At 43.4% G+C, this 27,044-nt stretch overlaps 1 protein-coding gene across 1 annotated transcript in view; it reads right to left on the bottom strand.

The window, feature by feature from the left end:
• Positions 1-27,044, bottom strand: part of Mat89Ba (nucleolar protein 6 Mat89Ba) — a 37,444-nt gene that overhangs the window by 5,520 nt on the left and 4,880 nt on the right. The window contains exons 3-19 of the mRNA XM_037415809.2: positions 26,582-26,698; positions 23,209-23,388; positions 21,777-21,945; positions 18,471-18,599; positions 15,865-16,031; positions 15,061-15,181; positions 13,738-13,898; positions 12,749-12,864; positions 12,343-12,517; positions 11,365-11,630; positions 9,646-9,874; positions 7,737-7,860; positions 6,440-6,594; positions 4,657-4,820; positions 3,418-3,570; positions 2,819-2,916; positions 1,717-1,931 (exon numbers count right to left, since the gene is read on the bottom strand). Coding sequence (XP_037271706.2) covers positions 1,717-1,931; positions 2,819-2,916; positions 3,418-3,570; positions 4,657-4,820; positions 6,440-6,594; positions 7,737-7,860; positions 9,646-9,874; positions 11,365-11,630; positions 12,343-12,517; positions 12,749-12,864; positions 13,738-13,898; positions 15,061-15,181; positions 15,865-16,031; positions 18,471-18,599; positions 21,777-21,945; positions 23,209-23,388; positions 26,582-26,698 — 2,739 coding nt within the window. The remainder of the gene's footprint in view (positions 1-1,716; positions 1,932-2,818; positions 2,917-3,417; positions 3,571-4,656; positions 4,821-6,439; positions 6,595-7,736; positions 7,861-9,645; positions 9,875-11,364; positions 11,631-12,342; positions 12,518-12,748; positions 12,865-13,737; positions 13,899-15,060; positions 15,182-15,864; positions 16,032-18,470; positions 18,600-21,776; positions 21,946-23,208; positions 23,389-26,581; positions 26,699-27,044) is intronic.

Below are 27,044 nucleotides of genomic sequence, written 5' to 3'. Positions count from 1 at the left end.
TGAAAAATACCTGCAGCTTTCCTACTACTATTTAAAAATTTGTGTGACTGTATATTCCTAAAAGTCTTAAAATGAAAAATAACCGCCTCAGGCCTTCAAGGAAAAAGGCTTTGCTAGTAAACAAATGTTATAAATGAAGCACATGAATGGTAAACTGTGATGCTTCTCAACTTGTACAGAGAACTTGGTGCTGAAGGCACATATAGCAAAGAAGCAGTAGGCAATTGACCATTTCTTTAAAAGGGCTGATCAGCAATAAATGGCCAATAAACTCGTAGACCTTAAACCTCTGCTTTCTGTTCATTAGGTGCAGTTAGGGTTTAAAAACATTTTCAAAAAATTAAAATGTGACAAAAACAATCTGTCACCTTGCCCAGAGTCATATATCTGGGAACTTCTGATAATTCAAACAAAATTCAGAGGTCCCTTCTGATTTGAATCAACGAGAGTAGACTGTATATTGAATATTTGGATATAACGAGCTTGCTTTCATGTAAGATACAATTTTGAGGAAATGAGGTTTGTGTGTACATGATTTTTATGAAAACAAGTTTCAGGGCAGGGGTGCAGTTGATAGGTCTACAAAGAGGTACAGAACGCACACACCACGTGTCAATGACATTAAATGTTTAAAAAACTTTGGTGTAATAAACTGATGACTGCATCTTGAGCGATTACTTGATTTAGTCCACCATTTTTTCAGGGTAGCATCACAATTTTAATGCTACTGCTACCAATGCCACCCTCCGCAGACTGCGTACAGTTTACAACATACTTATACAAACTTCTGCAAGGACTGCACTACTCAACAGGGAAGCTGTTATAAAGTGACCTTATAAAGTTTGGTGTGCACAAATGCGTACAACAAACCATCAGCATCATGACCAGGCACTTGCCACAGAAATGGGTAAAATCTCACGGTTCAACGCTAGTGAACTAAAAATGAAGAAGGCAATGAATGGGCAACAGACACCAAGACTTCTACGCAGTCGAAACCTGTAATTGAGAAAACTTATAACGAACGGAATAAACCCAGTGACAAAAACCACAGCCACATGTTTCAGCTTTGCTGAAGCATTTGTGTCGAGATACATGCTACAACGAGGAAATACGATGTAATCGGAAACGCAACGGCGACTGCGAGAATACTCTGACGCGATGGATGCCCTAAACGAAATGACGACGTGCCCGCAGACATGTGGGAAGTGCGAATTTTCGATTCCCGTGCGAGTTTCTGTCTCCAGAGTTTCATGTCATGCCGGTGACTGTACGTGGTTTTACTCGAACATCTCCTCGCTGAGGAGCAACCTATAAACAACCCAGCATTGCCTGGCTAAAGCCTAGCAACAGCCTTCGGGAGCAACCGAAATAGACTTCAGAATAATCCAGCTTCCCTCGTTCAAGCCTGCCCTTTTTTCTCTGCGATTTCACAAGTTACAGCTCTTACAAACGACAAAGCAATTTGTTCTAATCCTTCCAAATGCGAGTGAGAAATGCTCCATAGAATGTTGAGATCGTCTGCCACTGCACACCACCACAGATGAAAACATTTTCTTCTTCAAAATGAATTCATTCACTTATTCGTGCACAACCCACAATTGACTACTTCTAGGCACTGATCAAGTTTCGTTTGCCAGAAAGAACAACATTCATGCAGTAACTTATCATCTGTGCCTCTTACTCACTGATGCTGATACCGACGTGCCGATCACTCACCCTGACGTCGGCTTCGACTGGACGTAGAACCTGGCCTTCCAGTACACGGAGCGACTCCCTGGCCAGGGCTGTGAGGCGTCGCAGTATCTGTCCCGTTGGTGAGTGCCGCGTCCAGAGCGACGGATGCCGCCTGTCCAGAGGCGTCCCGATGAACATCGGCGGCAGCGTTGACCTCTGGTTGACGAAGGTGGAGTGCAACTCTGCCACTTGGTCCTCTGCAATACCACAGCAAAGCACGCAGCACCATGACATCATCCTCCACATCAATTTCATCAACACAAACTCCTAATCGTGGGAAACTGGGCATGGCTCTCTAAGATGAGTTCGGTACAGCATCAAAAAATTACAAGAGCCATAAGTAGTGAGAGCACTAGGAAAGAGCATGCGTGCATTGTCTACATGCATGACCTAGATTTTTTCTCTTTATACAGGCTTTGAACGACAGGTGACACAGTGCACGTTTATGATTCAAACATTAGCAAGCACAATGCATTGCATTAGGACCACTACACTTGGTGACAACTCTTCTTGGTACTGAAGGGATAGCTACGGGGGCGGAGCTTCTGCACATGTAGCACTACGCAAAGTAGTTCGCTTTGACACGCGTCTCGTAATGCTGTGGAAAGTGACGAGGGCGCACCATCAGCGATTCATGTGGACACAGACGCCGCTTAGCGTTTGAGGTACATGTAAAAAGGCGAACTTTCTCGCGTGTTCAAAAGTGCGAAATCACAATGAATAAATTGAAAGAAATACGAACATTTTACTGGTGTGAGCTACATCTTGTCTGAAATAGCTCCACATATAAAATACTAAAAGGGTAACATTTATATTTCACACTGAAGATACGTGTCCTATTGTGGAGCTACACTCTCTGGTGGTGTGATGCACAGGATTTGGCTCTGTAGCTTTCTCTTGAAGGCCAAGAAAAGTTGTCACCACGTTAGTTCCTTACACTAAGGTACACAAGAAAGAATTCTCACTCCTCAACCAAAACCTGTAAACTTAAGCGCACTTTTTGCTTCATGGAATAGTTGTTGTCGTTTTCATCACGCTTCTGGCTGCCCTGATGAAATGAACCAAGCAGCGGTCTATCACTTACTAGTGAACTTGTCGGCCAAGTTGATGATAAGTGGCTGTCTCGCCCAGTCGTGGTTTGCAAGAAGGGCGAGGAATCGCTGGAAGCCCAGTCTCGCCGAGCTGAGCAGAACCAGAGATACCGCACGCTTAGAACGCAAGAATTTCAATCTCCCCCACCAACAGAAACATGGCATGTGTACAGTTCGCAAATTAGTAACATATTTCAGAACAGTGCGTCAATGCATTATTCTTTACTCCAGTTTCGGTGCCTTATTAGGTGCAGCTGGCATATGTAATTGACACATTGTTAACCAACACAAAGCTACACAGCTAGTAAACTTTGCACTAAAGTTTATTTTTAAGGATAAGATTTCCCTTTATAAGCAATTTTTCTTTAAAAGCAAACACAGAGCAAGTAAAGAAAGCTTCAAAGGACCGCTACACCATTGTGTGTTTTTTTTATGTTTTAAATGCAGCAGACTTCCCCAAATTCATTGAAGCAACAGCTCAGCAAGAAACTTTTTCTGTTCCCTTGCATTTAGATAGGAGCTACAATAAAAACAATGTTAGTTGTTGGATTCATGGCAAATAACGAAAACATCATCACGAACTTCGACTCACTTGGGCACGACGTACGGTGCGGGGGAGATGTAGACAGCGGCAGCGAGTAATTCGATGCATTCCTCTGACACATGGTTGCTAAGGAGGTGCGAAGCCACCCAGCGCTTGGCCAGTCGGCAGGCGGCACTGAAAGTGCTGTGCTGTTGTTGCAGCCTGCGAAATGAGCACACCCACATGACTTTTAAACACATAAGCGGCCTGTCAAATTTGCAGCAATGAACAACTCTGCAACTGACCAAAACAAGTTGCCAGGCTAGCTGGGTAAGATTCATAATCTACAAGGAGTAAAAGAATGTGACAGAAGTGCGTGGATAGTGTATGCATTTCTCTTCTATGCCCCTGTCGTGCTGCACTCCACCACATGAATTATGAACTCTGAAAACTTCACCAGAAGTCTCTGCCACTAAAGATGACAAAGTAAATTACATTGTGGAGATTCAACGTCCCAAAATCACAAGTGTGTAATGAAGGACTGTAAGACTGCCACAGATTAATTTCAACCTCATTGGAAATGTGCACCCAAGGCAGAATTCGCAGCAATAATTTTCCGAGGTCTTGCAACCAATTCGGTCACAAACTCACCACGCGCCTGCCATCTCGGAGGCCATGCAAAGCACCCACCGTGCCAACTTCCTGTCGCCCACATTATTTGTGCACCGCCAGCCGATGCTGCGTTTTTGTTGTAGGGCTTGTCGTAGTGAACTTAGTTGAGGACACCTGCTGCGCAGGGCACGTTCGGCTGGTACGCTAGCTACACAACTGGAACTTATAGTTGGTCGAGCATGCGCTGGAGCACCGGAACTGAGAGGCTGGACGACACTTCGGCGTCGGTCCGCGTGCGTTCGTTACGGGAGAAAACAAGAGCTTCAGGCTAAAAAAAGATTCGTCACGCATTTCGCAGGCCAGAGCAAGCAATACCGCCATGCCAAATTTTCATTTGTAACTCCCGTGACCTTTTTCTCCCGCGTAATGAACCCTTCCTCCCAAATCGACGTCAATATTTCTGAAAAAAAAAGGTGGGGGGGGGGGGGGGGGGGCTTCGTAACGCGAGTAAACACAGTACATTTTTAAGACCCAAATGTTTCACAGCTAAATTTAGGCATTTGGAAGCTGAACACCAGAACATACATATAGCAATCTGGCATGGCAATCGTAATAGTGGCCGCAATGACATAGACAGCAAGGTTGCGCTTGACTTGAGTGTGAAAATTAGCGGCCCACCGTGTGCCACTCACTCACCCGTGCAACGCGCTGGTGAGGCCTGGCAAGATCTCAGTCTCCAACTCAATCTTAGAGCTGAGCTCGGTGTCCTTGATTTTGATAGCACCATTCGGTGCGACGCTCTGCCGTGCCAGGCCAATTTCTTTGTGGGCGGCGATGCGCACTCGAAACACGAAGCCGCTCTGGAACACAAGAAAACGCAAAGGCTCACGCCTGAACACGCACTCGAGAGCATCAGGTGGAAAATGATGCGTTAACTCTGGGTTTGCAGAAATGCAACTTTTTTTGGTTCAAGGCAAGCTTGAAGTGAATGGCCGATGGTATTAAACAGTTTCGTAGCAAGTTTGAATACTAGCAGGATTTGAGTAGTATTAAGGTGCAAGTTATAATTGATAAAATAGAGTGAACTCTCAGTAAAGAGAAATCTAATAAAAAGAACTTCTGCTTAACTAGTACAATTGCCTCTGATATGATTGGTTTCATCTCTGCATACTGCACCCCAGTTCATCTCTCAATAAATGAAACTCCTGTTAAACGGAACACATTTTCTCGGTCCCTTCAGGTTCCATTTAATGAGAGTCTACTGTACAATCAATTTCGAAATTTGCCATACTAACTCTTTACAAAACGCTTTCAAACTTAAAGTAATAATTGGTGTGCAGGTAAAATGCATATTTAAGCTTGAAGTGTGTCTTTATAGATGTTCCTCAGTTATAGATGGTTTCGTGACATAGCAGCCCTACATTGCAGCAAAAAGCTTTTCAAACATGCAGTCAAATATGTCTTATTTGTGAGTTTTAAATACTAGGAGATTTCAGAAATCTTGAACTAGTGCGCAGGTCAATTCGAGTACTGCAATATTGGTTCTAATATACACACAGGTCTAGTTAAACTTAATAGCCAATCAGAATCATTCCTATCCTAAATTACACAACAAAATGGAGTGGTGAGCTAGTTGGCGCTGATTCATAATGGCATAAAATTAGCACAAAAAGACAAAGACACTACAACTGAACTACAAGCACCACCACAATTTAGAATTACATGCCAGAATCTGGACTCTGGAATAACTGGGAGGACCTAATGCATCCAAAGGTCCGTTCCATTTGCCTGCACCACCTGAACCAGTTCACGAGGTGCTCCACTTTGAAATTCATTTCAACGGTGCTGCAATGATGATCTCTCAACCGCACCATTTATTTTAAAAGGTGCAGGAGAGGTGTAGTGCATCGTTGGCACACAATATTCTTGCACCCGCTATGTTGATGGTGCTGGCTTGGTGCAGTTGAGCGCATGCACACTAGCAGCTAAGAAAACAATCCGGCTTTTAGTCATGGGCGTCGTACCCCTGTCTACTAATGTGGTGCGTTTTGCCAAAATGTTCGAACCTCATAAACTGTCCATGTACCTATGCCGTTTGCCACCTGTCAAAGTGAGGTGGATGGCGCAAATAAAGCGGGCGCAAATAAAGCCTCCACCATGTCAACACCTCGTCATCTGTATTTGGTGTAGCACTGTGCCTGAACGGGTTCCGATTGGTACAGGTGAATCGAACGGACCTTGCGTATGTGGGTGTTTTTGGCCCCTATCACAATTCGACCAGGGATTCAGAACCCACCTTTGAGCTCATTCCTTACAGGAAGCAAGTGCATTCAAGACGTTAGGAGACAATGTCTTGCTGTTTTATGATAAAACCAGCCCGAAAGGTCATAGGTATGGTTTTCTTAGAACGGGACAATTACGGCCCACGATGGAGAAAAAATATACTTTTTTCATTCTCAATATCAGGAAATTCACAGACCTTGAAGACGTCCACGTACTCTGGGTGTGCGGCTGTGATCAAGTGCTCGTCGTCACGTAGCAGCCGAGCCAGGGTGAGGTGAAACGCAGCCTTTACGCGGCGCAGGGCCTCCAGGTTGTCGGGCCACTTGCCAGTGGCTTCCATGTGGACCACAACTGCACAGAGTTTTAAAGAAGCAGTTGAGACTGGCAAAACCTTGTTTTACTGATGCTGACCATATTTATTTGTCAGAAAACGGCTGGCTAGCCCTAGCATAAACAGGGTGGCCAGTTTGAATTGCCAATTAACGTTCTTCAACACTGTATTTACTAGCCACATAGGCCGTGATTTTGAGCGCATTCAGCCATAATATGTTCGTCTTCACCACACGCGATTGGTTGAAGCCTGTGGAAATGCCACACAATGCTCCATCAGTTACCGCATTTACTCGCACAATAGGGGCACCCCCTGTATGGTCGCGAAAAATTTAATTTCAGTGCATAATGTGTGCACCCCGAACTTGGCTGTGATTAGTTCTGCACCGTATTTACTTGGTTGCGAGAAAAATCGAGGAAAAAGAAAAGAAAAAGGCCGTGGCAGCACTGCACCAGCTGCGCGGGCTTGCCGAATGAGGAAGAAGGGCAGCTGCCTGTGTGTCCGAGTCACTTTTGCACTGGCGCTGGCAGGCTCCAGCTGCTAAAAGGCCGCGCGCACTTTACATGGAACATACGATCGTGTCCTTGTCAAGGAAGCTTTGAGTTTCCCGTCAAGAAAAGCACCGTCCTTATCGCGTTTGCCATATCGTCTACAAATTTAAAAGCTTTCTGGCTTTCCGACGCGGGCTTTCGCCTTTGCTGCCCCTTGCACAAGCTCAACGGAAGGAACACCAGGTGACCAAACTTAATCTAGAGTCCACCACTACAGTCTACCTTGTAATGCAAACTGTGATTTTGGCGAGTATTGCCCAACTTGAATTTCGAAAATTTCTGCAGTTCAAGCCACAGTAAATAATATTAATATCTGAAGATTAAAGCGTCTAAGCAGAGTGCATTGTAGGGCTCCATATATTTCAACCATTCAGCATTCTTAATCAAGCACCGACATTGCACAGAACATGGGCCTCTAACCTTTCCCCAACATCGAAATGTGACCACTGTGTCTATGGTCGAACTCGCGACCTTTGGTCTACAGCAAAGCACAAAATTTGCACTTCAGTCGAGTGGTTTATGAGTTTTACTCTCTTGTGACCGTTCCCCACGTTTTGGGCTTCCACAGAACTAATATGCTGGAGTTAAACACGCGTGCCACAGAATCTTGCCTGTTGACACAGGTATGAGGTGCGGGATGTGGGCCTTGAAAGGAAGCGGCATCATGTAGACATTGTCCTGGACAAAGCACGTGCCAAAGTCTGTCGACAAAGTCCCCTTCAAGGGCGGGAAGACCTGCGGAAAGCGGGGGGTAGGTAAGGTTACTGCGATGTTGAACAATCACACCAGATGTCTCGGTTACAGTTTATGCTGTCATTTACAAATCGTGCCACCAATGGATACACACATGCAAGTAATACGAAACAACAGAACTCACTTCCAGTTTATCAAAGGCTTGGGGCGAGCATGCAACATAAGACACAAGAAATATGTTCGACAATTCAAAGCATTCAATGTACCTGATGACAATATTTTAATACTATAATGAAATATAAACAGTCCGAATGTGTGCAAGAGGCCAGAAAGTTTAGCAATACACCCGCCACGGTGGTCTAGTGGCTAAGGCACTCGGCTGCTGACTTGCAGGTCGCGGGATAGAATCCCGGCCGCAGCGGTCACATTTTCAATAGAGGCAGAAGTGCTAGAGACTTGCGTGCTTAGATCTAGGTGCACATTGAAGAGCCCTAGGTGGCTGAAATTTCCGGAGTCCTCCACCACAGCATCTCTCATAATCAGATCGTGGTTTTGGGACGTTAAACGCCAGATATTACCATATTTACTCAGGTAATGAACACATTTTCTTTCTCAAATAATCAGAGCAAAGTTGTGGGGTGCGTTTATTAGGGGGGGTAAATTTTATGCAAACTTTTTTTTGGTAGGAGCAAAAAGTGCAGTAATGCAAAAAAAAAGTTAGATCATTTAGCCTTTCGCAGTTGACATACGCGTACAATGTTTGGAAATAACTTCATTGTTGCACTTTACTCATTTTAGGCGGCTGATGGCGCCATCTTCGGCAAGCTGTCCCTGGATTGCCCATGCACGCCATGAAAGCATTTTGCAGCTATCTTTTCTCGCAATTGTTTAACCGCAACAGTGGTATCTGCTGTGACCTCGAGGGACGCCCAAAAGCGTACGCTATGACACACTTTGCCAACATCGCGGCGAATTTGCACGACGACCATGATGACGCCGTTAACATTGTAGCAAGTAATCAACATCGCATCCCAGCAAGCTACCCCCCCCGAAGCATCAAAACAAACTGTCGATAATGAGATTAACGACAAGTAACGGCTGACACCTCGCTTTTACATGAGAAGTTTACGTACGGATAACAAGCGAAGCGAGAATCGGGGGTGCTACCATGTTGTGGAAATCATCAGAATCTTTTCGGAGTGACGAGTGATTTCTTTATGGTTTTCCAGAAACTTGCGAAGCGATAGCGATGAATGACTCTCTGCGACAGCAAATCTTGTTGTCGTCGCTCGAAAATCGCACGCACGTGGCTGGGCATTTTAAAAATGCCCACGTCGTTTGGCACGGGCAGTTTCGTGACCTTCGCTCGTTGTGTGCCTATCCGATGCGATGTCTTTACACTCGCATCGTTTAGGAAACTCGCTGTGGCACACAGATAAGACGGGGGACCTGCCGCACACAGATAGAAATAAAAACAGTACGGCACGTGGCAACGGGCAAAGGGGTGGAGGGAGCGAGCCGAGGTGGGTCGGCAAAAGAATAATAAACGGAAGAGATTCAAAGGGTGAGAAGGCGCCAGGTGTCAGTTAGCAGGACTGCAGTGGATGAATGTACGAGGTGCGTTTATTACGTGGTGGAAAAAAAAATCCAAACTTTGATGACTGAAGTTGGGGGTGCGTTTACTATGCGAGTGTGTCCATTACGCGAGTAAATACGGTATTGTGAAAGTTTTGAAACACCTTGTGAACGAAGAATCAGCAGTTACACTGTCCATGTCATGAAATCCCAAGCCGCTTCATTTTGAGAGTTTCGGCCGAGCAATCTCACCTCGGTCAGGCGCAAGGTGGGAGACGTGCCTCTGACAGACGACACGGTGAGTGGAAGGTTGTGCAGACGACGCAGGGTGCGTGACAGCTCGTCATACACGGAGACGACCTCATTGCCGAGCTCTTCGCCAGTGCCATATGGGTGCGACGACGAGAAGTCAATACCCGCGGGGCACAACAGCGGATCCAGGAAGTCTCCAACCACAGTGCATGCTTCGATGCCAGCATGCCTGCAAAAAAGAACAATGGCGTGGTTGAACACGGTTAAACGAAGCTTGCTGAGTGACCAACCGTGGAAAGCATGCCGGCGCGATGTCCCGTGCGACAATGCCCCAACGGGGCAAGCAGCAACAAGGTTATCACTCGTTACCTTCCCTTTCTGACTGTCATTACGATTTACTGCATAATAACTGTTGATAAATTTTCAAATATGTGAAAGTCTTACAAGGTAAAATGTTATCGAGTTGATTAATGGAATCGTATGCAATGCTTCTTGCATCAACACAACATATAGCTCAGTGGTCTTCAGGGCCTAAAATGTATCCTCCCCTAGGACGTACAGGAGACAGACATTTCCTCAGCACGTTTCTAAGGAGGACTTTAGTAAGCTTTGTGTTCCAGCACTGTGCACAGAAAAGACATGCTAGTTATGGCATGTTTGTTTTGATTAGGTTTCCAGCTGGACAGAAAGGTACACGACTACGGTAGTCGCATATAACTTGGACAAGCAGGAGAGGCAGGTTCAGATTACTGAAGCATGACCACAGATTGCATCCACGACTAAAAAAAAAACACTGTACTCCTGTCCACGAGGCAAAGGGTGAAGGCACTGGCCATCTGATTCATGACATTAGCCAACCATGTGGACCAAATGGTAAGGGCCCATATTTACCTGGATTTGAGGAGGGAATAGCGCAGCCTTTTACAGTTGCACACTGACATAATCATGCAGATTAACTACTAAGCCACGGCACATGGGATTACAAGAGAGAGAGAGAGAGAAAAAACAAAAAGGTGAGAAGAAAGGTACGGAGGCTTCCAGTTAAACTGATGTCCATAAGGCTACTTTTCCTTAGTAGATCTTGATATCTGCACCACACTCAAATTTCAATTTTAAGTGGTTGTGCTTAGTAAAGTTGCTGGCTGCAACTTGTTAATTGCAAGATGCACCATAAGGTTGCTAATTAAGTCAATTACTCAATCTAAATTAACTTCTACCCTATTTACACAATTGCAGGTTGACCTATTTTATAAAAAGTTGAAATTAAACTGGGACTACAAGGAATGGCAGGAAAAACGAGAATCAGGCATGCTGTGGTGTGGTTATGACAGTATTGCAGGCTTGTTTTCAGAACAAATTGTTTCCTTCTTTTTCCAATTGTTAGAAGGGTGTCATTTGTCGTCAGGAGTGCCGCTGCTGTTTTGACTTGCAGCTCTTCTATCAACAATCAACGCTGCCCTAAAAGCCCTGCACGCCATTTTTGAACTGTCAATTGTTGATGCAAATAAATTTGCATTACAAAATGAGCTCGTGTACTATTTTTGGTGTGCAATTTTTTGGCGCTGACTTACATTTAAGTCAATTAACAATCGCGCAAATACAATAGTCAAGTTCTTACCACTTATACTTATCTGCCAAAGCTGACAGTTCACTTCTTTAAAACCTTACGCTTTGGCTTTTTAAAAAGAGGTAACTGAAATGTTTTCGCATATTTCGCACCTCGACAGCAGATGCCGCGCAATCCGAAGAATGATGCTGCGACGTTCACAGGCGGACTTTCCAGGCCAGACAACTGCTTCCAGAATGCTGCTGTCCGGGAAGCGGCGCAGTTCAGACCGGTCTCCCCACAGCTGTCGGAAGGCGGCCGCATCTGGTGAGTCCGCAGCCGGACCACGCTGCACAGTGGCGTAGCAGTGTGCAGCATCAAGGAGGAGCCCAATCTCCAAGGACTCTTGCACGGCTGCAGGTTCCTCAGTGATCTTCCACTGCAAAAAAAAAAAAAAAAGACACTTGTGAAACAAACTGAAGAGAGACCTACAGAATGAAGAAAAATTAAGGAATTTAAAAGCTGGCGTATTGTTCGCTGTAGCACAGAGGTCACATAGAAATCGTACAGGTGTTTTTCGAAAATGAGAGCTCCATACCCAGCAATACGATATCAGAGTTCAGGTACTCAAATGTGCATAATTTGCCAATGGTGCATTAGAATAATGTATTGATTGCTTCAGTAGCATCACGTTCCAGTAGTACGATGGTACTGTGTATAAAAAAAAAGTGATTGCTTCAGGGGTACACCCTAACCGCAGGAAGTTGACATTTTTCAGAAATAGAAATTTTACACTAATCAAAAACTTTTCAAAAATTTGAGTACGCAAAATTGCACAATTTGCAAATAGTGAATGATGGTACTACACACAGAAAGTCATTCAATTGTTGCAGAGGCACCATGTGCCAGTAGCTCGATGGTACCATGTACCAAGAGCTACTGCTTCGATGGTGCCCCTTAATAGTAAGAAATGGAGATTGACATTACATTACGACAGGACAGATAATCGTGTCTTTAAAACTGACAAAGCTGAACGCACCAGTATTGACATGATGAATAAAAGTCTCCAAACCCCTGTGACATGCTATGAATACCTACGAATAATTAAAAAAGAAGTATACCTCATTAAAAAAAGAAAACTGTTCACTAACCTCCGATGGCGTAAGTATGCGTGTTGACACCAGATCAACTCGGTTGCCAAAGCCTTTGCGCAGGAGCTGGCACATGGCTTTCGAAACTGGCCTCGACTTTGAGCCACTGAAATCTGCCAGCTCAGCTCGGAGAGACTGCGCCTCAACTGCAGACTCCAAGTCCTCCTTGTTAAGCCTACAATAGTCGTATAAAAAGAAGTGGTGAACAAGCATGCAGAGCAGCTGACTTCTCACTGAAAACATTTCGCGCAGGGGTTCTCAAAGTGGGCTCCTCAGAACATAAGCTTGCTTTCTGCCCCTTTTTAGAAGCCCCACAGAAGTACCCCTCTGGCAATACATTCACTGCATCGCAGCACTTTCAGAAGTACAACACAACTGCGTTAAAGACACACAACGGGCAACTTACAGCAGGAAGCAGTCAAATGTGCGCTCAAAAGGCAGCGGAGTCACGAAGAGCACTTCGAAGCTGTCTGCGGAACATGAGTCAAGGAAGGTGATTGCCAGGCGAGCCTCATGCTTGACCTGCAAAACAAACAGCAACACACCCAACCAAACTTTCACTTACAAGGCCCTCTTCAGTGAACAAAAGACCCATGCCGAGTCGTTTTGAAAAAACTTGCAATCTGCGTACCTGTTAACAGCTGCCTATCAGGCAAGGAGCAACATACACAATGTTTTGTCAGCCAAATCAATCCACATGCAGATCAACTACATTCCTAAAGCCAACAAATAATGTCATGTTGGCTTTATAATCTGCTGTCTACATAACACTGTATCAAATAAAAACAGGTGCCTTGAATATTTTGCCGTCTTGTCGTCATTCAAGATTGTGTACTGGGTTCTTAATTGTAGCTATGCCTCACAAATGAAGCCAAATCACAATTTTGTTACACAATGCGAAGTCATTTGTTATGCAAGGTCACGCACTTTCTCGTTAATTTAAACCATGTCCCTCTACTACAATCATGTTGTACTACAAGCCAAACTTGCACTCTGCTTCACTACATTATTGAGGTCATTTATTGGCCCAATTTGACATTCTTGTTGTTAATCACATCAGCTGAGACAATGTTTTCAATTTTGTCTTGATCTTATAAAAGTTGCTTGTCCGGCAAGTTAGTGCATACTTAGTAAACTACAAAAGTCACGCAAAACGTCGAAATTGGAAAAAGTGGAGCAGTAGAAACAGATACAGAGAGCAGAGACGTGGCATTCTGACTTGATCATTTTGTAATTTTTCTACGCTGTGAAAGAGATAAGAAGCCGCACTACAGAACAAAAAATATTGATATCATTATTCGATAAAATAAGCTTCTAAACTGTCACAGTGCCAGCGACTCACATTCGGTGAACTATTTCATTTTGCTCTTGTTGACAGTCGGGCAAGCCACTCACCCTGAGATATGCTTCTATGCTCACTGGCGCACAAACGTTTAGGAAGCCACTAGCGTCGACGAGAACCAGCGAATAGCTGGCGTGGAAATCTTCTAGTGAGGGTTGATTCGCGACTGACTCGGTGCACAACGTGATGTCCTCCTTGCTGAGGTCCGAACGCGCTGCAAGACGAACAGACAGATTCGGCAACAATAAGTCGAAACACTGCTTTGTAGATGACAACCTCCGCAAAGCACTGAAAGTGACTATACAAGCTTGCTTGTGTGGTATCCTCGATTTCGTTAAGGTGCCAGTAGAAATTAGGGACAAATAGGAAATCCACATAAAGCAACTCGCAGCATTCATTTCCAATAATAGTTGTCATTGTGAAATGACACTTTCGATTGTTTTAATGATTGACCATTCCTTTCTGAGTGTTTGTCACTTCAGTCAGCACTGAAACATAGTTCATGAAGCATTAGCACGAGCCGTGAAAAAGTCTAAGTGATTCAATGCTTTTTTTTATTATGTGGGTTTTTATGTCTCAAAACCACGGTATGATCAAGAAAGACGCTGTAGTCGAAAGCTCCAAAAATTACGACCATCTGGATTCTTCATGCACTGACATCACACAGTACAGGGACCTCCGCCATTTCACCTTCGTTGAAATGCGACCACCGCGACCTTCTGGTCAGCAGCTGAGCACTCTAGCCACTGATCCACCGAGGCGGACGTCCAAGGCGTTCAATCAAGAGTGATAAGTAAAGATAAATGAATAAACTGAAAGTTTGCTGGTACTGAAGACAAATAGAACCAATGATAAGCAAACTACTTGCTAAAGTTTTGTTCGCGAAGCACCATTCATTAGACAAAATTACGGTTTCTGATCACTGTGACTGGAATGCATGTTAAATGTTTTATATCTTTAAATAAAAATGCTTGCATGTAGGCGCCAAAGCGCCAAGCCTGTACCGAGAGCAACGTACAACCTCGGGATGACGCTGCAAATTTTTGACAGGTATACGAGTAAAGATACAGTCGGTTGCAAAACTTTATTAAACACATTTTTAACAGAAAATGGGCCTTGTTCAAACAAGGCACCTATACATTAGCGGTTCAATAGGCAACGTTGAAAAAGTTGATACAGAATTCGAAACTCTCAATTCAACACTGCCGTAGGCTCAGGCACCTTAGAAGTTCAGATTCTTTACAAATCTAGTGTTAAACAAACTATTGTAGGTGAGAGTATGTACACAGTGAGCTAATGTGCATACTTATTTTGCAACAATCTCATCACAGCACAATGCCAGTCTCTTTAAAATAGCTTAATGGTTAAATTCTTACAGAGAGTCAGCAGGGTGAACCGCGCAGCCTGGTACGAACTCATCATTGGACTAAGCTGGCGTTTCATCAACAGGTGAACAAGGTACAGCGTCATAGCAAAACCTGAGAAGGCTCCGGCACCCTGGACAAAAGAACATTGCAATTTTCACACAAGTCAAATAACATAATTCACAGGGCACATGGTCAGACCCAGTGAGTCTATATGAGCGAGTGCATTTCACTGCAGTGAGCTCCACTTCAACGGCGGAGTGGTACATATAAAAAAAAAGATTTACAGTTGCTCATAGGATTAATTTTTGAAGAATAACATCTACTGGCGCTCTCTCTATTAAACCCGCAGTGACCTGCCAGCCACCTATTAATCGAAGGAGTAAACTTTGCTTTTGTTTTCTACAAGGAGCAGACCATCCCTCGAAGCAACATTTACGAATTAAACTCAAAAGCTTGATATAAAGTACCCAAATATAACGAAATATTGGTTATAACGAAGTAAGTGAAGAACAGTGTTAGGAATATACCTTTATAAAGAATTTTTGGGTATAACAAAGTTATTTTTTGCATTACATGCCATTTCCTTACAATGAAACTTGAGTGTATTGCTGGCGCAGCAACGAAGTGTTGTTTTTTGACCCTGTCTTTTGCCTTGTTCGCCCAAACCTTCCATAGTTGCACTTACTCACGCTACGAGAAGGGGGCGTTAGCACGTGCATGATACGACTGTATACAGCTGGATACGGAGCTAGGCTCTCTGCACCAGCCATGCATAGAGCAGACGCCCTCAAGTTGAAAGACAAACCGTCTCACCTGGTCAAGGTGACGTTTCCTCAGCCACACCTTCAGCAGACGGGTGGCATCGACAAGGGCTGGAGCTTGTGCCAACTTCTCGGTGAGAAACTTCGCATTGGCCACCATGCGCATGTCGGCCAACACCGAAGCATTGTACTGCGGCGACGGCAGCTCTTCAGAAATGCCTTTCGATAAAAAAACATGGAGAAAAGAAGTTATTGACCAGATGAGCTAGCCGACTAAACCAGTCAGCAGGCAAAAACGTTTCAACAAATCACAGTGCAAAATGTAGAATGTGCCGTCGGACTCAGATGTGATAAATCCGAAGATCACAAAAATTTTTATATAATAGGCAATTTGATATATGTACACTCAAATCTCCTTAAAACGAAATTTCATCTTACAAAAAAAAAGTAATTCGTTATATCCGAAAATTCATTATGAAGGTATATTTCTAGCCCTACTTCTATTGCAAGAGTGCTTTTAATTTCCCTCGTTGCAATGGACATTTCGTTATATCCGGGCTCATTATATCAAAGTTGGAGTGTACAGTGGACACCCGGTAAACGAAAATTTGTTAAATGAAGCTGCTGCTTAATGGAACAAATGCCTCTGATATGATTTTTTTCGTATTTGTATTCTGCACCCCTGTTCACCTCTCAATAAATGGAACTTTCGTTGAATGGAACATATTTTCTTGGACCCTTAAGGTTTCAATAAATGAGATTCAATTGTATAAAATACTTTGTATCTAAAAAAATTTTTTAAGAGAATTTGGCAAATGTCCAATATACACAATTCATTTATGTGGGTGAAACTGTATGTCGTAACGTAACATCTAATACATATACAGCCAAGCCCCTTTATAAAAGACACTGATGTAACAGACAAATGGGTATAGTAGACACCAGTGCACCTACATTAAAATAAGGGTTGATAAGAAAATGCATATGCGCTACCCTGCTTATACGAGACACCTAACATGAGAGACACATCATGTAACAAAAAAAAACTGCTCTCCGGCGCATGTCTCTTATAGAGTGGTTCCACTGTAGCATCATTTGAATGCGAGTCTTTGTTATAAAAAATAGCGACGTGTGCAGCAAACAAGGGACGTCAGCCTCAAGCTCAGGCACTGCCACTCTCTTGGTAGTCTTGTCGTTAGTTCCACTGCACTGAGTCTGGATGCTTTGTGTTCACAGGTGATTGACCAACTTCAAAATAATCTTAATTAATTAAACATGCACACGCACTATATGGCAGCAAAAAAGGTAGTCACGATGTCATGTCGTAACATTATGACATTACCTTGATCTAACAATGTACGAGTATAATGCAGTAGCACTAAACTCTGTTGGTCAATTGGCTGTGAGCAGCATGGCCCCCAAGAAATATCACAGCAAGAGTAGTGAACGCTTTAATTAGGAAACAACTAATTGTTGCTGACACGCCACAATGTGCTATGGCCTTCTTGTGCAGGAACGCCAGAGCATTACGGGGACTTGGAGTGGGTGTCGTTCGTAGGAAGCTCATTGTTGCCACTGCAATTAAGCAGTCTTCCATCTATTGCGTTTCTCTGGACACAAGGACCCAGCTGGTCAGCCTGCTAGGGCTGACGCACAGCCATAAAAGCCATTAAGCCAAGTATGAATTTTGAAGACACCTGGAAGAATTTCTTCGCAGGCATTATTGTGAACTCTTCCAGTAGCACACATTCAACTCATTGCAAAGGCAGCACAGTTCAATGGTAAGCAAGCAATGAGTGCTGCTTCAAGAAACGAAAAGGCTTATCTAGACACAGGAAGAACTGTTAGCACTTAGCAATTAAACTGCAGAGCACTAGCAACCCTTCCGTTTATCATCACATTTTACATTCCTCTTATTTATACCATAGTTACTAAAATTAACATTTTATATAGTACTTGGCATCATTGTTTGTTACTTCTAATTAATATTATGTCTAACACAGAGAAATTAGCCCTTAAATTTTTGATTTACCAAAAAAGAAAGTTATCTGGTTTGAAATTTGCACACATTCTGAAGGGTGAGTTGGTGAGTTCATATGCAGTGAACTACTGATATAGCCACCACTTTTCATGGTACTTTATAGTTCCCAATAAACAGATTCAACTGTATTACAGCATCAGTTTTTTATCACTAATAGACAAGGAAGGGTCCTACACAAAGTTCTAAGCAGACATCCGTTATTGCAAACAAGATCTGGAGAACCTCTCATGGCGGCTCGGTTATAATCTACTGAAAAGTGCCAACTTGGCGCTCTCTTTTAGAGTTGGCCGTGCAGTACAATCGTGGAGAAATGAAACGCGAAGGAGTTGACGCCGACACAAGCATGTTTTTCTTTTGTTCTTGTTTTCGTCAGCATGTGCAATGTCAGCATAAATTCGGACTGCACGTTTATTGCGAGGTCTAAACAGCCTTTGGCAACCACCTAATCAACTGTGCGAGATTGTGTTCTCAGGCTAACGCTTGCAAACGCTTGTTTACTAACTTCTCATTCATGTTACATTTGCACATGACTGTTTTTGGGGTACAAGCTCTCTGTACTGCAGTGTTTTTCTTCCATTTTTTGACAAATTGAAACACGAGCATGAGCACTCACGCACCACTGGGGTGTTCCTTGAAAAACCACGACGCCCGCAGGTTGCTGCGTGCCGGAACGAATCGGGATTCCTTGAACTGCTCTGCGCACGGGTAAGGCAGCAGTCGGACTCGAAAGTGCTTCCAAGCTTGGCCTGTGAAAGGTTTCCAGAGAACGGGAGCTCTGAACCACTACAACACAGTGCTTTGGCACTGGCGCTTCGCAAAAAATAAGAGATCATTTAGAGCACATGGGGCTCCTGATGTTTCTGGTTTAATAGAAATATAACATTTCACATCGAACAAATATCACACAAAATGTTTCTTAGTTCAGAAACATTACAACACTACCCTGCATTAACACCTGGTCGTAGAGGCATGTTTGTGTAAAAGAAACATTTCAAAAACTGTTACTAAAGTGAAACCTAATTGACAAGATAATTGGCCAAAATACAAACAACTCAGTCAAAAGCTAACTTCAGCATATCAAGAAGAGCACTGAGGGCAATTCAATAGGTTCCCTGTATATATCATAATTTTGGTGTATTATACTCAAGATAGTAAAAAAAAAGTTACACACTGCACTACAAGCACAGTTCAAGGAACGAATAATGACAGAATGCATTGTTTTTCAAAGCAGTGTTTCTGATGTGCAATTCAAGGGGAAGTTCACAACACAGAAACCTCCTCTTGTATTTCCTTAATTATATGAAGTGTTCCCACATTGTCATGAGTACTGACTGTAACTGTTGGACTGGTGTGCTGCCCTGTGTCGGTGGAACTTCGAAATCGAAATCTCACGAAGTCCATCAAAGTGAAGAAAAAAAGAGGAGGAAACAAAAGAAATGCTCTGAATGCAGCAAGAAGGAGGACAAAGAGGAAAACGAGGTGGCTGGTTTTCAGAACACCAGAGAGAAGACGTAAGTGCCGAGCTGTTCAAGGGTCTTAGGGCAGTTGGGCTCCGGACCCAAGCCAGTAGACCCGGTGGAGACGAGGCTTCACTGCAGTGCCACCACGACACTCTGACATCGACCAAACTGTGAGATAAACTTTTCTTTGTAGTTTGTGGACACTGACTTTCTTAGCTTACCTTTAATCTGAACTCTTTGACAATGTATTTGCATGCTCAGCATTTTTCTTTTCTTCCCACTTGTAACTCTTTTCTATAATTTATTATACAAATAACAAAGGAATATCATTTCACTGCACTGTCTCGTTTATTTTGCCACTTAACAGTACTTAACATTGACAACCTCATACCCGACACACATGTACTTTGATAGTGATTCAGTCAATGAGTAAGTCAACTGAACAGACGAATCATTCCAGAGTTCCTCACAGAAGTGTGCGAAATTCGAATAGAGTCTAACACACTTATAACGATCCCAGATATAACAATCTATCGGTTATAACTACTTTATTTCGGTGCACTTACGATTTCCCTATGCTACCCCTTGAAACTTGCGATAAAGATATCGTAGGCCGCGGCGGGCACCGCACGCAGATGTCGGACGTAGCGAACGAGGTCGCTCACTTTCCAGACATTTCTTCACCGGCAGAACGAAAGCGAGAGGGTAAAAGTAAACTAAAATAAATAGAAGACAGCATGAAGACTTGCGTTCAGCTTTTGCACGGCAAACTTTTCTGATGCCCTTGCCTGCATCAACGACCGCCGATGATTAACCAACAATGCTTTAAAATTGCGAGAAGCGATAACTTCTGTCGCATAGAGCTCACTGCAACGCTCAACTCTCCGACACCACAGTGTGCCGCAAAAGGTTTTGCAAAAGGTTTTCCACCTTTCAGTAACGGCAGACACCAGTCGATTAGTGATAACGACTTCCGTGCACTTAAGGAATAAGCATCCAAAAGGGCGATGGCCAGGTGGTCGGTGGCGATGAACATGCCATTTTAGCTCATCACCGGCAACCTTATCCCAGTCATCTGCAGATAGCTGCTTGGCGGAGTGAAGGTAGCACAAGCTTGTCAAGGCGCCGTTCGCAAGTTCACTGCCCCTGCGTCGTGCAAGGCTGCTCGCGAGCGTTGCTCGCAAAATTGTTCGTTTTGTTAAATCATAGAGGAGGCTATGGTTAAATGAACAGGCTACTCACCGCACCTTAGCACGATCCTGAGTGAAGCATGTGCAAAGAACACACAAACGCGCACATACATTGGACTCAAATGCGACTGGCATGCGACGGCGAGAACCGAGTAGGCAACGTGCTGTATACAACCACGGATGATTGGTTTGACGTGGCAGTACCGCGCACTTCAGTGGAACGGCACGAGTTCATTGCGAACGTGGTTCACTCGTGAGAAAACGAGCGTCGTTTAACACGAGAAAATACCTAACTAGTCAGCAGACAGCTTGTTCAGACTTAAAAAAAAAAATGCACACGAAAAAAGAAAGCGGCTTGGCCACAAGGTGGACGTTTTTACAGGCAGGTCAATATAATATACAACGAACTACTGAAATAACGACTATTTACTGCGGCACTGTTGAGTTCGTTATACAGTTAAGCCTGCTATAACCTTGATATAACAAATTTTCCCCACGTACAATCTAGGAATATTGCCCCGGATTTCATCATTTTGGAACAAGCATGCATCTTCCGTGGGTGTCCCGCCACTGACAAAGCAGCACAAAGTGGCGGCGGCGCGCAAGGCGCACCAGGCAAGAGCGAGCGCTCATTATTAGGGGCTTTTAGCTTGTACGTATACTTCTTTGCGGTACCGTCTTACCAGATTCGGAAAAGGATCTGCGCACGCGCGGGTTTTTACGGAACGTATACCTTTACATAATGTAAACTACCAGCCGGGTGGGCTTTACATTTGCCGCCTAACTCGCAAACTCCTGCTTCAGCAGCGCTCGCACACCTTTACCAGCTTGTAAAAGATACAATGCGCGGGGGCATGTTGTCAAGTTAGACTTGCTACAGAACATGGTGGCAATGACAAAATCCCGCCCAGAGTGCCCATATAATTGCTATCGCAATAATAACGGAGCTTTTTACCACTAAGTAAGTGTAGTAGGTTAGCTCCGCCTTCAGTTCCGCTTTTCTTTAATTTGTGCATTTACTTTCCGTATTTTCATACCAAACCTGCATATTAAAGATCCTTTTTACAACAAACTTTTATGGCGATTTGTCAATTTCAATATATTCAGGTTTGACTGTAAATGGGTTAGACTGTACGGTTAAATGAATAACAGTTGATGGAAAAATTAAAAAGTGTTCGCAAGGCATAATCTGTCAGTCTAAACGAATTCCATGCTTCTGAACACTTGTCATACGGCAACATCCCAACACACCGTCACGTTGGCAATTGCTTACCCGATGGCCTCAGCAGCAATGTTGGAGCTGCGACATCTCCGCGGTGAGTGCTGAATGCCATCTCTTCAACCAGTTCCGACTTCCGGAGACGAGATGCTATGACCGCGAGGTAAAGCGCCCGCTTCACATGGTAGCGCTGGTTCAAGAAGTCTGTCTTCTCAAAGCATTCCTGGCAATTTAGAGAGAGAGAAAAGTCCCACACCCACGTCAGCGTGAACAGAAACCTTTCCATCGAGAGCTCTAGTCTATCTGACTCAACGGAAAGAGTTATGTTGATTCAGACAGCCATAAAAGTTATGGCGGACACTTAGAACTTCTTATTAAGAATTCTACGGTGAAAGCCTAGAGGAACCTTAGGGTGTGGAAGGAGGCTTCGAGTCTACGATGTGATTTATGCAAGGTGCACGAGCACATTGCCACGTGTAGTGACGACATTTTCAGTACATTCTGTGCGCACATCATTGATAAATCCTTCCTCTTCCCCAACGATGCTACTGAGCTCGCCTTAAATGTCCCTACTGCACTGCTGCTCAAAAGAACGCTGCAAAGGCAAAGCGGACATGCAGCTTGCAAGCGCTCTCTTCATTTCTTCACTCAAGTGAACAATGCAAAGAGGATGTGCGGAACTAACCGAGTAAGACTTGTAATAGATATCCCTTTAATAAATAAAAAAAAAACTGAGGGTCTCTTCCCCTATTGGAAAAATGGGGCCTAGCGAAGCCCAGCATGACAGTGCATGACCTACCAGTACTTTTCTGTCTGTTGCATTGTGCAATACCCCATCCCAACCTTTTTCTCTCTCCATGACGGAAATGGGTCCTTCATACATGTGCTACCAGTGCAGCGCATCTGTTGCTACAGGCAACAATGATGAACAGGCACAAAAACACTGAAAGGCAACAATGAAATCACAAGTGACCTTGACTAAAGGTAGGAAGCGTATACTTAAGGGCTCATTTTCTTCGACAAAAGGTGCCGTTTCCACATTATAAATGGCTGATCGCCAGCAAGCCCACAAGCCAGAAATCATCAGTTATAGAAAAACGGAGCATATAAACGTGCTTGTGACTGGTGCACCTTTGAGAGCCTAGTATTTGCATGCAGACCCATTTCTGTAGCCTCATCAGTGCCATATTTTTTTTTTTTTTGCGAATTGCCATATTTTCTCACACATAACCCGAACAAACAAACAAACAAATACTTAAAACAGAGGGGTGCGGGTAATGTGCCAGGTTTCTATCTCTCTCTCTCTCTTTTGTAGAGCTAAAGTTGGGGGTGCTGTTGACATGTAGGGGCAGGTCATATGCTAGAAAATACGGTGTGCCACTGCCGCCACCAAGACCTGAAACTCATAGAGGCTTTACTTACTAATCTGTTTTCATAGCTCAACCACACAATTGAATAACAGGGTTAGCCCTTTCCAGGTACACACCACAGGCATTTCCAATGCCAGGTCTACGACGGCATCCGGACCGACGGCCCCACCAAAGGCGTGACTTCCCACCACTTGAACGGTGTTGGGGGGCACAAACCGGAAGCGGCACTTTGGGTCACGTGGCAACTCAGTCGGAAGCGGCACTGCCACCTTTTTGAGCACCGCCTCAGGATTGTCCTGACAGGGCAGAAAGGAAAGCAATTCATTAAACACAAACTAGTCTGCGAGGTTGGTATAGTTGCTATAGCGGCTACAGTGCTGGGCTGCTGGCCCGAAAGTTGCGTGTTTGATACCGGCCACAGCGGTCGCATTTTGGTGGAGGTGAAACGGTAGAGGCTGGTGTACTGTGCGATATCAGTACATAATAAAGAACACCAGATACCAAAATTTTCCAGAACCCTCCACTACAGCAGCCCTCATAATCATATCTTTGTTTTGGGACGACATGAACAAATGAAAAAAAAATGCAAACGACTTAAAGGCTGCTGCAACACTTCTTGAGAATGGTCAGAAAACACTGCCGATCGGTAGTAGAGCGTCCTGAGAAGATGCGAGCCATATATTATAGCTCAGCATGCGGCCGGGAATTCACAATACATTCTCAAAGTCAGCTAAAAATTGCTTTCTCTTCTCTCGGCAGATGTCGGATGGAGCGCAAAAATCACTCGTCACAGCCGTTGTATCCGCCATTGGCTGATTTGAACATGGTGCACTCTTTCGTGACAGGAATCACCGAGGGAGGCCGTGACTTGTCCACATGTGCACGTGCCGTGGCACTGAAAAGCGGTGTATTCGAAGAAAAAAATAGAGAAAGAGTGCTCAAGGTCACGAGGCATGTGTTATGTTTTTCTTTTCCCCTTGCCATCTCTCCTTGCTTAGCTTCAAGCGCTTTAGTTGGGACAAGAGAAGAGAGAATACATTTGCAGCGCAACAAATCTTTGCAACTCCGCTCGTACTTGACAGATTTTAAAACTTTCTGCGGCAGTGGATTTGTGAGGCAATAAGCTCCTTTAGTGAATCGATTCCATAGCTACTTGAAAAAGTACTGCCAGGCCCCTTTAAGGGGTAAACTGTTCTTAAACTTTTTTTGTTTGTTTATTCAGTGATCTTGAGCAAACTGCACAGGATTATGCAGTTTTTCTGCTGATTGCAAGTATTTAATTAGTTTTCCTATAACTTATCTTGTTCGTGAGGTAACTTAAGTTCACCCCCTATTGTTTAAGGCCACCATAGATAGAAAAATGTTTAAAAATGATATTTAAGATATGCCAACATAGACTAATGACTATAGGTTGAAAGTATGCAAGAGTTTTTTTTTAGGCCTTTCTTGGTTATTTTACAGCAAAATGAACTATCCAATTTCAAAAGTAGTTGGCATTGTGTTACAATTTTGATGAGTATTTAATTAAAAAGACTTGTGCTCTAAATTCTGCTTCCATGTTTATATTCTACACACATACAGGTTTCCATTGCAAAAAGAATTATTGTTGCACCTGCCCTAGCTAAAGAGATATTGAGGCCTCAAAATTTAACAGTCGTAAATTTACTTTTTTGAGAAAAATGGAAAAAACTGAAAACACACAGCTTCTTCGAAAATCAACAATCATGATGTGAATGTTTTGCAATCCTCATAAAGGTGCTCATAAATCCGTAGCAGAGCTTCTAACACAGGTGCTGCCAAATTATAAAGAAGCCTCGAAGTCGGTTCCCTATCTTTTGCAGGTTCTGCATGTTAACAGCACCAAGAATCTGGACAGTTAGAATGATATTACAAGAAACATACCCCTTCCTGGTGTGTGAAATTTTGCAGAGACACTAGAAAAATACTTGCAGAAACCAAATATGTCACTTTTTAAAAAATGAATTTTTTTGTCACTTTTTAGTCCCAAAGACCAGTCTGTTCCCTTAAAAGAAACTATTTTGTGAGGTGTAATTATGTTATCTCAGAGACTGAATTTCATGCAGTTATTGCTAACGATAAAAAAAAATTTCTATCATGTAAAATTTACACCACAAGAAACAACACAAGGCGGACCTATTTCAGAAGCACTCGTTTCAAAAGACTTATTACAGAAGATTCCCCAGCAACAAGTGAATAGGTCCCTGGAATACTCTTATCAATTTATCATTCTTGCATCATACATATAACTGCAACCAGCACAGCATTATAGCTATGACTGGTTCTAACTACATATGATGCAGTGCTGTCTAAAATGCAGTGGCTATGACATGTTCCTTGGATCTTGTGAAGATTCTGGCGTCTTCGAGATGTGCTTCTGTTGCTCAAAGGAAACTCTCACTAGTGTGCACATTTACACTGTGCTTATACACTACAAATATCAAAACAAATAAATATATATGACTAGTCAAAATGTCGTTCAAAGTCATCAGAACAATACGTTGGGCAAATCCATGTATCGGCCACCATCTATCGTGCCAGCTGAACCATTACACTGATAGGTCCCACAGATACCAGGGCAGGATTTATGTCTGGCAGAGTGACGAAACAAAATGCTTTCCGTTTCCGTCTTAGTTTCATTCCACCAAAAAAAATTCTATTCTGTTTCTCTTCCGGGATGAAAAAGAAGAAATATTTTATAACAGTTCATAACATTATTTGTTTGTGTGCAAATCTTTGTTGAGTAACAATAAAAATATTTGTTTAGCTGTACTTACACTCCTCCAACGAAAGTGGGGCGGGGTTGGACCCGTTCCAGCCACGTTTTTGGATGAGCACAACTGATTGTACCCCAATTAGCTACAAATCAGTGCAAACCAGTGCCCTTCTACATTAAAGTAGACTTTCTAGAAATTTAATTATGAATTTTCCTAGCAGGCCCAACGCTTTGCGTCAGCTGAGTGTGATCTCAGGAGCAGCCCATGAACGAGCGTACCTCTCATATGTGAGACCGCTGTTCATATAAAACACACTTCAACACCAAGCATGCTTTCTCCACCTTGGTATGTGTCACAGGCGCACGAAAGTGCACTTGGGTTAATACAAAGACCGCTGGTTGCCACTGTTTTCATTTTTTGTACAATTTCAACACATTGCTACTTTGCGATTCCTGCCTAAGATACGTCCTGGTACGGTACTCTCATTATTGCTTGGGTTGCGTGACCTCGGTTGTCCCAGATCGTCAAGTTTTCATTTAAACCGCAAAACGATTTATAAAGTTCGGTTTCACTCCAAAACCGAATAATTTATAACATTTGGGTTACGTTTTCGTTCAGGTAAAAAAATAATGCTTTTTTTAGTTGTTTTTCGTTCTCAGTTTTCATTCCGTTCCGGTACATTGACCTCTGGTAAAGTTTCCAGAAAGTTCAACGACTGAGATCACACATTATCAGAAACAGAAGGTTGACTCACTCGAGGGTGGTCCCAGGACGGAATAGTTGTGAGTGTCTTTCGAAAGAGACCAAGCCAGGCGTCGAAGTGGTGGTTGTGCTTCTCTTTCGGAGTGATCTCCTTCAGCATGTCCGACAGCTGCGAGACAGTACACAACCAACGATTCAACTCTTGCCATAAGATTTTAAGAATAGAAAAAAGAGAAAGATAAAAGAAACAGCAAACTTGGTGAATGCACTTTGTCACTAAAGGTTTAAATTACACTTATAATAAAAATGCAGCTAATATAAAGCAGAATTATTTGGTGTTTACTTTGTTGGAGTAATTCTGCATGCTTGCTTCAGTATTATTTTTTGGTAAGCTTACAATGAGTTTACTGCTGCTGTATTTTTAAAAACATTTTTTATGCATACCAGACCAAACAGCGATTGATGATTATCGCATTCACATTTTCTCATCCATTAGAAAGACATTCGTACTAATG

This window comes from Rhipicephalus microplus, chromosome 9 (genome assembly GCF_043290135.1).
Source record: "Rhipicephalus microplus isolate Deutch F79 chromosome 9, USDA_Rmic, whole genome shotgun sequence".
Taxonomy (NCBI): Eukaryota; Metazoa; Arthropoda; class Arachnida; order Ixodida; family Ixodidae; genus Rhipicephalus; species Rhipicephalus microplus.
The sequence above is the reverse complement of the archived record's forward strand: the minus strand, read 5'-3'. Positions and strand labels throughout refer to the sequence as shown.